Here is a 13,475-nt window from a genome sequence, read left to right as displayed (position 1 = left end):
AAGCAAGCCGGTTGTGATATTGTTTTTTTTCACCTCCCCCATTCTTCTAGTAGGTAAGAATGCTTGTAATGCAAATACATCTACCTGGAATGGAGGTGCTGGGAGTCCTATTGTTACTGTTGGGATTGTGACTTAATTCATCCAGACTTTTGCTAAAGTTTAAAATACATTCACCCCTTTACCCAGTCACCCCTATGAAATAAATGAAACTAATATGTAAGGATATAAGTTCAGTGACATTTTTTATGGTTGTATTTGAATTGGTAGAAAGAGTGAATACAATTTGAATGTCCACTAGTATATAAATGATAGGACTGTGTTAAAGTGATGAGTGTACTTGAAATATCTTGTTAGTGTCAAAAAGAATGAATTGCTTCTAATTTCCTTGAAGTGATATCTACAATATTAATTGAAAAAAGTAAGTTGCAGGGTAATATCTCATTTCTGTTAAGAACAAAACCAAACATGACAATAGTTCATGGATAATCATGCTAGCATATGTTTATATACTCATGGAGAATGATGTGGGAGAACACATTATTAATATTGATTTCTTCCAGATAGGTAGGGTGGGAATAAAACTGGCCAGGAGAGAAGGAAATTATTTAACTTTTTAAAAATGCTATCAATACTTTACATTGTTTCACTAGTTGCAGTTAAACAAAGTTTTTTTTTTCTGTTGAATGTCACCAGGTCATTAGAAGATATGTTTCATTTTTCCAAATGTCCTCTTTAGAAAAATTTTCTGCTCTTAAGAGCAGGCTAGAAGAGTTAATATAGCAATTCATTATTCTTCTGGACTTTTTAAGTCTTTTTGAGGGAAGACTTTAGACCCAGGTCACTGGGTAATATAGTACTCTTGAAACAGTCACCTTTCTTTTCTTTTGATAAGAATATTTTGGTTGAAACTGTAGTACATTGTGAAAATATGTGCAGCGAAGAGGAGAATCAATAAATGCCCAGATCTTAATTTTTAATAGTTGATGTTTTATCCAAACAGTTAAAAGTTCTAATGTTCTGTTTTTTTTTCCTAATAGCTCCATCAGGGCACCGTTCCTGTTTCTTACACAGTAACAACAGTGGCACCACATGGGATTCCCCTCTGCACAGGCCAGCACATCCCTGCTTGCAGTACACAACAGGTCCCAGGATGCTCTGTGGTTTTCAGTGGACAGCACCTCCCTGTCTGTAGTGTGCCTCCTCCAGTAAGTCTGTGCAGTCCTTCTTTAGAGTGGCTAAATGTGTTATATAAGCAAAACCTGAGAGACTTGTACCTTTTCAGTTTCGAGTAAAAAAGGCAATTTTATTGCAACAGAAATTTCAATAGCACCTGTACAGTAACAATTTAATAAAATTAGCTTTAAAACTTGATACGTTTTTACATTAAATTACACATATTTTAATAGCCTTTGAAGGTCAAAGCATGTTCCTCACATATCAGCACTTTATAATTAAACCTTGATAAAGACTGGGCTTGGGGTTTTAACATAGGATATTGGACTGGTTAGTAATAAAGTCTCAGAGACTTTAGTGATCAACATTAATAGTCTCAGCACTTACTGGGTTTTAACAGGCACTTTGAATACTTGGTCTTACTTATTCCTCACTATAGGAAGCCTGATGAAACTGAAAATGACTTGCTTAATATCATAGAGAAAAATTAGCTTGAGAAAACAGGGGTTCACGCTCACTTCTTTTTGCCTCTTACAAGCTATGCTTTATCCTTTACCAGCCCCCAGTCTAGCCTCCTTATTTCAAAAATGAGGTTGCTGAAAACCAGAGGATTTAAATGACTTGTCGAAGGTCAATAATGTCTTCAAAGTAAATCACTTTGCTAAATCTTAATATAATCCTAATACCCGTGTTTGAATTTGAGATTAAAACAAACACATACATACAAATACCAACACCAATTTAACAGATTAATTTACCCATGCTTGGTTTCTCAGTAATAGATTATAGAACCAGTGTTCTAAATTAGCAGACTAAAATATTGAGAGACCATAAAGCATTTAGTTGTGAGTTGGGCTCTTAGAAATAAAATCTACAAGATTGAAAAGGAGAGCTTCTTGGAAAGTAGTAATATCTGCTATATTTTAAACCAAGTGGAAAGAGATTCCTCTCCTATGCAGCACTTTCCCTCCATTTCATAGGTGTTACAAAAGCTTAAGTAAAAGGTACGTGTTTTGACTGGTTTATAAGAACTATATAAGATCCAGAATAATTACTAGTTACCATTATTTTACTAACAGATGCAAAATACACTAGTATTTCATTGTTAATATAGGTTATTAAAACATTTTGGTATGATTTTTGGGAGGGATACGGCAGCAACATTTCAATCTCACTGTATAGGTTTTTTAAAATTAATTATATATTCTAATACTTTTAACAAAAAATAATGGTTTCTCTTACAGATGCTTCAAGCATGTTCAGTTCAGCACTTACCAGTACCATACGCTGCGTTTCCACCCCTTATTTCTAGCGATCCATTTCTTTTACATCCTCCTCACCTTTCTCCCCATCACCCTCCTCATTTGCCACCTCCAGGCCAGTTTGTCCCTTTTCAAACACAGCAGTCACGATCGGTAGGTATCTCTACTCTTACTTATATCTTTAACTTTCACAGAATGTTTAGACCTAAAAGACAGATTAATTCAGTAGATGTAAGTTGTTACCATTTAAAAATTATAACTTAGGCACTTCTCTGGTTCTTAAAAGAATTAAGGAATCCCCACTGATACAAATATATATAGATATAATTTATCTAGAATTATCTTGGCTTCTTAAGTTTTTCTAGCTATTTGATATGTCACTTATCTAATCAAATTTGTTCTTTCGTATCTGCAGTCCTTTGGGAAGTAAATCTAAAAAAAATACAGTCTGGTTTTTCCTTTCATGTGTTTCTAAAATGGAAAATGAAAATATTATAGAATTATTTATACTCGTTAGAATAATATTTATATTCATTTAGGCAAGTAAATTAATCCTTTGAACCTCAACTGTTTTTTCCAAAGGCTGGTTTTCTACTGTGTTTTGATGAAAAGTATATGAGATAGTCTATTAATATAGTTAACTCTGTCCTGGGGATGGAATATAGCTGAGAGGCATATTATTTCACGGGGCTGGAAGAGGTAAGCACTGTATCAGTGGAAGGAAAGACACAGGAAGAAGACCCCATTGTTTTTTGGACAGGCCAAGTTGAACCATCTGAACCATCAGGCATTAAGGGAGAATAGGGGAAAGAACATATAGAAATGGTTAGAGTGGAACTGGAGTGGAAATGGTTGGCCCTGTGAAAGGAGCTTGACGGTTACTCTAGCAGAGCCTGACCATCTTTTACTTAGGATTTATGCCCCATGCTCGGTCTCAGGCAGAGGTGAGAGGTGAGGTTACCTGGCTAATCTGAAAAGTTAAAGTTACTCCTACCAAAAAATCTTTTATTAGAATCAGGACAGGATTCATGCCAGGATGTTCCTTAGGAAGCTTTTCCCGTACCTGGGAATTCAAGGTTAAAACTAAATTTAGTCATCATACAAGCATACATAAACTTCCTCAATCAAGCGTACATAAGCTTCCAAAGTAAAGTGTTAGCGGTTACTTGTATTTGAATACTGTGTTGCCATTTTCTAACTGTGGAAAGAAGTTAGACTAACATTTAAGAATGTATGTTCCCAAGAGAATCAAAATGAAAATATTATCCCCAAAATGTCCTAATAGCCAAAAAGTGGAAACAGTCCAAAAGTCCATTAACTGATGAATGGATAAAGCATGGCATATCTACAGTTGATTATTATTCAACTATAAAAAGGAATGAAGTACTGATACACAAACTACACAAACACAAGATGGATAAACCTTGAAAACATTCTGCTAAGTGAAAGGAGCCAAATACAAGGGCCACATAGTATGTGATTCCATATATATGAAATATCCAGAATAAGCAAATCTATAGCAAATGTGCTTTGCATAGCACTCTGTGCTTTTTGAGCATTGTCTCAGTGTTCACAACACACTTTTTAAGTAGGCTGTGAACATATCAGTTCTATAGATAATAGTATTGAGGTTCAGATTATAAGTAATTTATATATAAGCCACATGGCTCATTAGTTGCAGTACCAAGAGTTTGTCTAATGCCAAAGCCTGTAAACTTTCTACTATAGTGTACAGCCTGCTGTGTTCTATTCCATTTAGCCTTATTTAGTTCTCATTTACAATATGTACTGTGTTTGATTTCATCTGTTAAAGGTTGTTTCTGAAAATCTGATGTAGGTCAGTGTGCCATGACTAAAGTAATATTAACTTTCATATAATTGGCTTACTACATGACTTTTTGTCTTTCCTTCTGTCATTTTTAAAGAACGTTCAAATAGTGAAAGAAATATTTAATAACATGTTTGAGAGATTTTCTTACTGAAATTCAGTTAAAGGCAGTAAGATTTTACTATAGGCTGTATGTCCACATGTATGAATTTAGATTGATGTAAACATCAAGAAATGCATGACCTTAAAGATGTATTTCGGGGTTTTTGATTTTTGTTACTATAAGGCACAATCTGTCTAAATATTGGAAGTATATTAGTTTTCTTTTTCCCACCCCTCAGCCTCTGCAAAGGATAGAAAACGAAGTGGAACTCTTAGGAGAACATCTTCCTGTAGGAGGTTTTACTTACCCGCCATCAGCCCATCCCCCAACATTGCCTCCATCAGCTCCTTTGCAGTTCTTAACACATGATCCTTTGCATCAGGAGGTTTCCTTTGGAGTAGTAAGTTTTCATTCATTGTTATTAATTTATTACTTGATTACTTGTTTTGAGTTCTGTTTCTTTTTTTTTTTTTTTTTTTTTAATATTTATTTATTTATTTGGCTGCACCAGGTCTTAGTTGCAGCATGCGGGATCTTTAGTTGTGGCATGTGGGAGCTAGTTCCCTGACAAGGGATGGAACCCGGGCCCCCTGCATTGGGAGCGCGGAGTCTTGACCACTGGACAACCAGGGAAGCCCCTCGAGTTCTGTTTCAGTATAACTCTACATGTTTAGAATTTTAAATGTATTCTTGCAGTCAGTTGGAAAATTATATTTAGAAGTACACCTAAGTGTACGTTTTAAACAAGCTGTCGCATCTGTGTTAACATTTAAGAAATATTAAATACCACTTGAACAGTAAACTTCCTAGGTTTTTAAAAAAGAAGAGACTTTATTCGACAGCTTAAAAAGTTGTGAACGTAGAATGATTTAAAATTGTTTTACCATTTTTTTCTCTACAGTCTTATCCTCCATTTATGCCTCGGAGGCTCACAGGACGTAGTAGATATCGATCCCAGCAGCCAATACCACCTCCCCCTTATCATCCCAGCTTACTGCCATATGTGTTGTAAGTTCTGTCTTTTTTATTTTAATGAGTTCTGAATTTTGACATCTTTGAGATTCTCTTTCCTTTATGAACATTTCTGTGTGGTATATATTTAATTTAGAGTGTGTTAGATATTTGTTTTTATTTAACAATATTAAGAGGTCCCCCCCTCTTTCAGCTGTTAAGAGGTTGGGGTCAGGGGGGACCATTTAAGGGTGAAAGAAAGAGCAAGGACAAGGTAGAAGTTGGGGGGCGTGAGGGAGAAATTTGTGAGCCAGAAGATAGGTTTAACAAATCAAAAGATAGAGAAGTTTACATTTTTTGCCTCTTTTACAGCTGGCATCACTTGCCACCTTCTTTTGGTTATCGATCATTTGATGCTGCTACTTCTCTCAGAGGAAGAGGGAGAAAGAAGTTGTATTTTTGTGCCTTAGAAATACTCTTCTAGGATTAAGTTTGTAACAGAAACACCCATAGCTTAAATATGACAATTCTTTATTTCTTTCTCATGTAATAAAGTCTAGAAGTAGGCAGTTCAAACATGGTTTGTTAGCTCCATAACCCTGAGGAATGGTTCTACTATCTTCAGAATTTTATGGCTTCCTCTGCATGATATAAGATGACTCCTCAGGCTCTAGCCATTACATCCACATTCCAGCTAGCAAAAATGAAGATGGATCTCTCTGCTTACCTGCCTCCTCTCAAGGAAACTTCCTAGAAATTGCATGTGTGACTCCTGCCTACGCCCCATTGGCCAGAATTTAGTCTCATGTCTGTAACTACCTTCTTGGAAGGCTGGGGAATGTTGTCTTTATACCAGAGGGCCATGTGCCTATATCATACTATTTTGATAATTGTAGCTTTATTGTAAGTCTTAAAATCAGATGGTATAAATCTCCCAACTTCATTCTTAAACTGATTTTATTTAAAGTCTTTTGCATGTCCATATAAATTTTAAAATCAGCAATCAGTTTCTACTTTTAAAAAGTTGGCATTGTGGTAGGGATTACATGAAATCTGTAGGTGAGTTTTGGAAGAGAATTGACATCTTTAACAGTATTGAGTCTTCTGGCCTACTTATATGGTATATTTCTCTATTCATCTTTTAAAATTTATCCTAGCAGTATTTTTACAGTTTATATTATACAGGTCTTGCACATGTTTAGTTAAATTCATCCATAATGTTTCATGTTTTTTTATGCTGTTGTGAATGGTATTTTTTTAATGTCGGTTTTTAATTGTTTATTACTAGTGAAGTCAGTTTCTTTAAAAGGTTGTCACTGATCAACACTGACCATTCTTTATCCATTTAGCACTGGCCTTGTTCTTCTCATCCTGTTCATTGAAATGATGTATTAATGCATTATCAATGCTTGTGTTGCTTATTTTCATTGCAGATCAATGCTTCCAGTGCCACCTGCAGTGGGCCCAACTTTCAGTTTTGAATTGGATGTGGAAGATGGAGAAGTAGAAAATTATGAGGTTAGTAGGTGAAATGTGAATTACTTTGGGGAATTTTGTACGCATAAAAATATTGTGCTATTCAACTCATTGATCTAATTAAACATTTATTAGGTAAATCCATTGTATATTTCAAGATACAGATGTGGGCTTCCCTGGTGGCGCAGTTGGCTGGTGGTCCGCCTGCCGATGCGAGGGACACGGGTTCGTGCCCCGGTCCGGGAGGGTCCCGCGTGCCGCGGAGCGGCTGGGCCTGTGAGCCATGGCCGCTGGGCCTGCACGTCCGGAGCCTGTGCTCCACGGTGGAAGAGGCTGCAGGAGTGAGAGGCCTACGTATCACAAAAAAAAAGAAAAGATACAAATGTATCAAAAATACTGTTCATCCTTAAAGATATTTCAGCATGTACCACACAGTTATGATAACAAGATAGACTTTGGTGCTCTATTAGAATTACATACAGTTCCTGTGAAAGAATGTAAAAGAAAATGGTGAATTATGAGTGGATGTTCTGAAACCATGCCAGTTCTGAACTATGGGAACTGCAAATAGAAAAGAGTACATCTTGAAAGACATTTTAACACTGGAATCAACAGGATTTGATCATTGAATGGTTTGTGGTAGTGTCAGGGTTATGAGTGGGAAGGTTGCAAGAGAAGATGCTTTGCAAAAGGACTACAATAGCTTGTGCAGAAGTCAAACTCAAAGATGATGGGGCAAATAGACAGTGTTGACATTGTCATATTATTTGAGGTTAGGAATAGGACAGACAGTTTAAGGGTTGGAAGGCACATTTGGATTTGGAAATGTTGAATGTGAGTGACTATGTGACTGTTTTTGTACTGCCTTACCCCAGCCTCACTCTATTTATGAGTCTCTATTTATGCAGTATGAATACTGGAACAGGGTTTTTTTGTTCATTTTTTTTAGGTGAATTGAACCTGGGAACAGGGAGGAAAGACACACATACGCAAACACAGTCTTACAGCACCTTTTTTTTTTTTTTATTTGCATGTGGAAGAGATCAGGCCAAATGCTATCTATGTCCTTTTGTAATTTTTAAAATGCCATTATGTTACTTTCTGCATATACAGTCACAATGCAGTGTCCTTTGGATTGCATTCTCAGATTTCTTGAGAAAGGGGCTATAATAATTTCCTGTTTCTACACTGTTTATGCTAGTTTTGTACAGAGTAGTAAGAAAAGGAGTTGGTTATCCTTTAGGCATTCTGTATTAAAATTAAGTCATAAGTCATGTTGCTGAAAAGGACAGCTCTTTGTTATACATATCAGTGAAAAAAACAGTGATACATACCATCCTAGTATAAGAAAAATATTTTGTGTTTGGCATTGGAGTCCCTTTCTTGTTTGTTTTTTTTTTTAATTTTAATTTTAATTTTTATCTTTTGGCCCCGCCATGTGGCAGCAGGATCTTAGTTCCCTGACCAGGGATCAAACCTGCGCCCCTGCAGTGGAAGCGTGGAGTCTTAACCACTGGACTGCCAGGGAAGTCCCAGGAGTCCCTTTCTAAACTGTATTTTGGGTTGACTATGTTTAATCTTCTGCAAAGTCATACTTAATTCAGTCAATAGTCTTGTTTGCTTTTCTGGTTTTGTCCCATAGTATACATGCCTACAACACACCCTAGTCCAGAGTACTCACCATTTTTTGAGTCTGCCCTATACATCCTTGCTTCAGTGCCTTTGTTCCCCTTGATTCTTCTGCTTAAGAACTTTTCCCCCTTCCTGCACATGGCCATCTTTCAAGAACGAGTTAAAAACCTGCTACCTCTGTGAAAGGCATTTCTAGCCCATTCCCAGGTCTATGTGAGTCTGTCCCTCCTTTTTGCTCTCATAGGTCTTATAAAACAATACATACTAATCATGTCCTGCCTTCAGTTGTCTTGCTTTCAGATCATGTAGGTTTGTTGAGGGCTCAATTATCATTACATTCTCCATCCGATAAGGGTTTAAAATAATGGTTGTAAATTATATTACTTGACCTAGTGTCCTATAGAATATAAAATATAGGTGTAAAAGATATATCACCTCTATCATAAACTTTATAGCTAATTGTAATCAGCATCAATTAAATTTAACAAATTACCATCTACTAGCATTTAGAAGGACTTAGGGGCATGCGTGGGGAAGGGGGAGCAATTTATTTAGAAGACACAATTCTCCAAATAAAGCTGCACCAAAAGCAGTGTTGCAGCAGCATCATGTTAAAACACAGTTATCACAGCATTGATTATTGATATTATGGGAAATTAAATTTATTCCTCTCATTGCCCATCATTATTTCTTTGTTACCTATCCTCTTAACCCTGTGGCAGCCTTAAAAAAATAAAAAAGAGGGGAAGCAGCATGCACATGGCTGCCTGATTGTAGGATAAAGCAAATGAGCAATTAGAGCCATTGAAAACTGGGAGAAAGGAGGTACTAGTGTAAAATCAAGCATAATAGCTGCAATGTGTTGAAACATATCAACTGTGTTAAAATCCATGAATTCATAAGTGATACTTCAAAAAATAAAAGAAAAACTCGTTGGTCTTATCCTGCCTATTTTATGTAAATTAAACTACTGAGTATAGTTTAATATGAGGCAGCTGATCAGTGTAGAAGTATTTCATCTAATGAAGAAAGAGTGATAGAATACTACCGTTTTGCCATCTTTAATGAGTTAATGGATGTAGGCAGTGTTCCATCAGTGCTAACTAACATAACAACTAGACATGCTGAGCCTTATGATGGAAATAGTAAAATCTTCCAATTTATAGTGAGTACAGGGGACAAGGAAGGAACGTTATTAAACCACATGAGTCAGGGATGGGGAGGTTCAGTCAGCAAAATTCAGACTGCGAATTTCTACAGGCCATTGATCTGGTTTCTTTAACAAATAAAAGAGTAAAAAAAAATACTTGAGATGTCGAGCAGTGGTAACATGGATTTATTTGGATCCTAATTTGAACAAACTATTTCAAAAAGTGTTTTGAAAATAATTGAAACAATCAGAGGTATTTGACATTAAGGAATTATTAATTCTGGGGGTGTGATGATGTTAGTGTGGTTATATTCTTTTAAAAAGTGTTTTAGTTTTTAGATTGGTGGTGGTTCTCAACCTGGGGACAGTTTTATCCCTTAGAGGCTATTCAGCAACATCTGGAGATATTTTTGTAGAGGCCAGGGTTACTGCTAAACATCCTACAGTGCACAGAAAAACCTCCCACAAAATTTTATCCAGCCCCAAATGTCCAAAATGCTGAGGTTGACAGACTGTCTTAAAGATAACAAACAGAACTATTTCACCAATGAAATACCATGTTTTAGTTTTCTTTCAAAATAATCTGGAGTTTAGGAGTGGACAGTAAAAGATGAAGTAGCTGTGAATTGTTGAGCCTGTGTAATGAGCATATGGAAGTAATTTCTTTATACTATTTCTTTACTTCTGTATGTATTTAAAATTTTTCCATAATAAAGGTAGTTTAAAATATATATATATATTGGAATATAAAATTTAAAGAAAAATGCGGCTATGTCTCTCTTTCCCTCTGTAGGCCCTGTTAAACCTAGCAGAGCGACTGGGAGAGGCCAAGCCTCGAGGACTGACTAAAGCAGACATTGAACAACTTCCTTCTTACCGGTTCAATCCTAACAACCACCAGTCAGAACAGACTTTGTAAGTATATTTTCCTGACCTCATTCTGTGTTAAATTTCGTTCTCCACCTTTTGTGAAATAAAAGCTTGGAAGTCAAAGATAACTTGATAAAGATAAGTAGTGACTATTTCATACTCTAGGCCTATGCTGTCCAGTAAGATAGTTGCTAGTCACATGGGGCTATTTAAATTAAATAAAATAAAAGTTAAAATTTTTAGTTGCACTAGCTAGTGATGCTATATCAGAAGATGTAGATGTAGAACATTTCTATCACCTGAGAAAGTTCTATTGGACAGTGCTGGTCTGGATTTTTAGGTGGCCTAGAAATCTTATGGTTTTTAATTCAAACACTAGAATTATATTAGATTGAAAAGTTTCATACCTGTAAAATTTGAGGGTTTTACCTGAAGATTCTCCTTATTATAGTATCTTTTTTAATAGCAACTCTGCTAGATACAATTCACATTTAAAGTGTATAATCCAGTGGGTTTTAGTATATTCATAGAATTTTGCAACTCTGAATTTGATTTGCATCATCACAATCAAGTTTACACCATTTTCATCACCCGCAATAGAAGCCTCATCTATTAGTAACCACTCCTCATTTCTCCCCAACCCTCTAAACCCTGGCTCAGCCCCCTACTGTATCATTTCATTCCTAATTGGCTATACCATTTTACATTCCCACCAGCAGTGTATAGAAGTTTTCAGTTTCTCCGCATCCTCACCAGCGCTTGTTATTGTCTGTCTTTTGATTCTAGCTATCCTAGTGGGAGTGAAGTGGTATCTCACTGAGGTTTTGATATCCATTTCCCAGATAGCTAGTGATGTTGAGCTCTTTTACTATACTTATTGGCCATTTATATATCTTTAGAGAAATGTGTATTCACATTCTTTGTCCTTTTTTTAATTGGGTTGTCTTTATTGAGTTGTAGAAGTTATTTGCATATTATACATATAAGTCCTTATAAGATTTATGATTTTCAAAAATATCTTCCATTCTGTGAGTTAGTTGTCTTTTCACTTTATAGATTGGCATCTTTAGAAGCACTTTTTTTTTTAATGGATGAAGTTCAGTTTATCTGTGTTTTCTGGTTGTTGTTTCTTGTGCTTTTGATACCATCTCTAAGAAACCATTGCCTGTTCCAAGGTCATGAAGATTTACTCCTGTGTTTCCTTCTAAAAGTTTAATTGTTTTTAGCTTTTACATTTAGGCTTTTCATTTTTTAGTTAATTTTCATATATTGTGTGAGGTAGGGGTCCAACTTCATTCTTTTGCATATGGGTATCCAGCTGTTCCAACCCCATTTGTTGAATATAATAGTATCTTCAGTATTAAGGTTGTCTTGGATGTTAAGCCAGAAATTTTCTTGATGATCTCTCACTCAGTAAAGCAAAGCACTCCTACTAAATTTCTTAATATCATGCTTTTTTCGAGGTATTGATAGATTATTTTGTTTTAAAATTTAAATATTTTGATAAGTGAGATGGTAACTGGTTTTGTAGGCTTCGATAGTTGTAACAAAATAGAAACCCCACTTGGTTTTATGGTTAAACAATCTTTTTGCTTTATTTTAGGTGTGTAGTATGCATGTGTGATTTTGAGTCAAGGCAGCTACTTAGAGTTTTACCCTGTAACCACGAGTTCCATGCCAAGTGTGTCGACAAATGGCTTAAGGTAAAATGATGGCATCTGAAGAGAATGACATCGCATTTTCTTTCTTATGCATCATAGTTTCATGTAGAGTAAGTCCATGGTTTGGTGGAGGGTGATTAAGGAGACAAAACTGAAACACAGCTTTCAGTATGATTTCTGCAAATTAAGAGAAAAGACCAGTAGAAATGAACTACAGTCATCAGCGTGGGAGTGATTGAGCAAAACCTGAAAATGGGTTTTCTGTCCTTGATAATCAATATGTCCTAACTTCCTTCTAAGAGTTTAGAGGGGACCTCACTGGAGGTTCTTTGTCAGAGATTTACATGAGAAATAAACCTCTAGTGCTTTTACATAATTCTGACCATTTTCTCCTTTGTGTATATGGGTCGGGGGGAGTCCAAAGACACAAATTCTAATAGTATGCCAGGGTGAAATTATTTCAGGGACTTCTTATTTTCTATTTTTTATAATAGTAGGATAAAAATGTGATGAAGTAAAATAATTTAGTAAACTTAATGGTTTGTTTTAGATTATTCTGAGTAGGAGATGATAATACTGGCGTAGATAACTTCACGGTTGGTGAGGAAGACAGATGAGTTAAAATAAAATAGAATCAGTCCTCTGTGTGAGCACAGATTAAGGGTACCCAGTTTAGTCCAAACTGAATCTTGAAGGCAAAGAGTCTAGACTTTTTAGAAAAATGAGGTTATTATATATGCATAGCCCTGACATGTGAGAACAGAGAATGACCAGAAAATCACAGGTTCCATGTGGCTGATGGCTAGAGTGTGAGGGAGAGAGGCAAGAGAAGAGAGGGGTTCAGACGTAAAACCAGGAGCCGGCTTATTGCAAAGTCACTGTGAAGTGTGCGGGAGTTTGGACTTGATCCTGAAAACATGTGAGAGGATATGTTTTAGAAAGATCACGGCCACAGTTTGGAGAATGGAATAGAGATAATTTCTGAGAGACAGAGAGATGAAATAAGGATGTTCTGGGCCAGATGGAGAAGAAACAGTAGAAGTTGGATGAAAAGAAGAGTACTTGATTTGAGAGCTGTCATAACGTAAAAATGAGCGTATTTGATGAAAAATGCTTCGTAGAACGTAAGAGAGCAGGTGTTGCTTAATGTTTCTGATTTTAGCAGCACAGCCAATGGTAGTGCCATTTGTTGAGATGGAGTTTTAAGCCAGTTATTAAATTTGTCTAAACTGGTGATGGGTAGTTTTGTCTGTATGTTGAAACGGACCTATTAAAAAATTATCCATAGGCTATTGTTTTTGAGGTTTGTGGAGTATATTTTAAAGGATTAAATGATTGCGTTGTACCTTCTTAAAGAAACAAAGAATGT

General features: G+C 35.9%; 1 protein-coding gene across 9 annotated transcripts in view; it reads left to right on the top strand.

Moving 5' to 3' along the window:
- The window catches only part of RNF38 (ring finger protein 38), a 123,607-nt gene that overhangs the window by 106,621 nt on the left and 3,511 nt on the right, over window positions 1-13,475 (top strand). For all 9 annotated transcript variants that reach the window (XM_029201376.1, XM_029201375.1, XM_029201371.1 and 6 more), the window contains 7 exons: window positions 1,038-1,205; window positions 2,418-2,588; window positions 4,605-4,766; window positions 5,268-5,374; window positions 6,751-6,835; window positions 10,369-10,490; window positions 12,049-12,148. In XM_029201376.1, the coding sequence (XP_029057209.1) occupies window positions 1,038-1,205; window positions 2,418-2,588; window positions 4,605-4,766; window positions 5,268-5,374; window positions 6,751-6,835; window positions 10,369-10,490; window positions 12,049-12,148 (915 nt within the window). The remainder of the gene's footprint in view (window positions 1-1,037; window positions 1,206-2,417; window positions 2,589-4,604; window positions 4,767-5,267; window positions 5,375-6,750; window positions 6,836-10,368; window positions 10,491-12,048; window positions 12,149-13,475) is intronic.

This window comes from Monodon monoceros, unplaced genomic scaffold (assembly GCF_005190385.1).
Source record: "Monodon monoceros isolate NGI ecotype Baffin Bay Population unplaced genomic scaffold, NGI_Narwhal_1 Super_Scaffold_5, whole genome shotgun sequence".
Classification (NCBI taxonomy): domain Eukaryota; kingdom Metazoa; phylum Chordata; class Mammalia; order Artiodactyla; family Monodontidae; genus Monodon; species Monodon monoceros.
The sequence above is the reverse complement of the archived record's forward strand: the minus strand, read 5'-3'. Positions and strand labels throughout refer to the sequence as shown.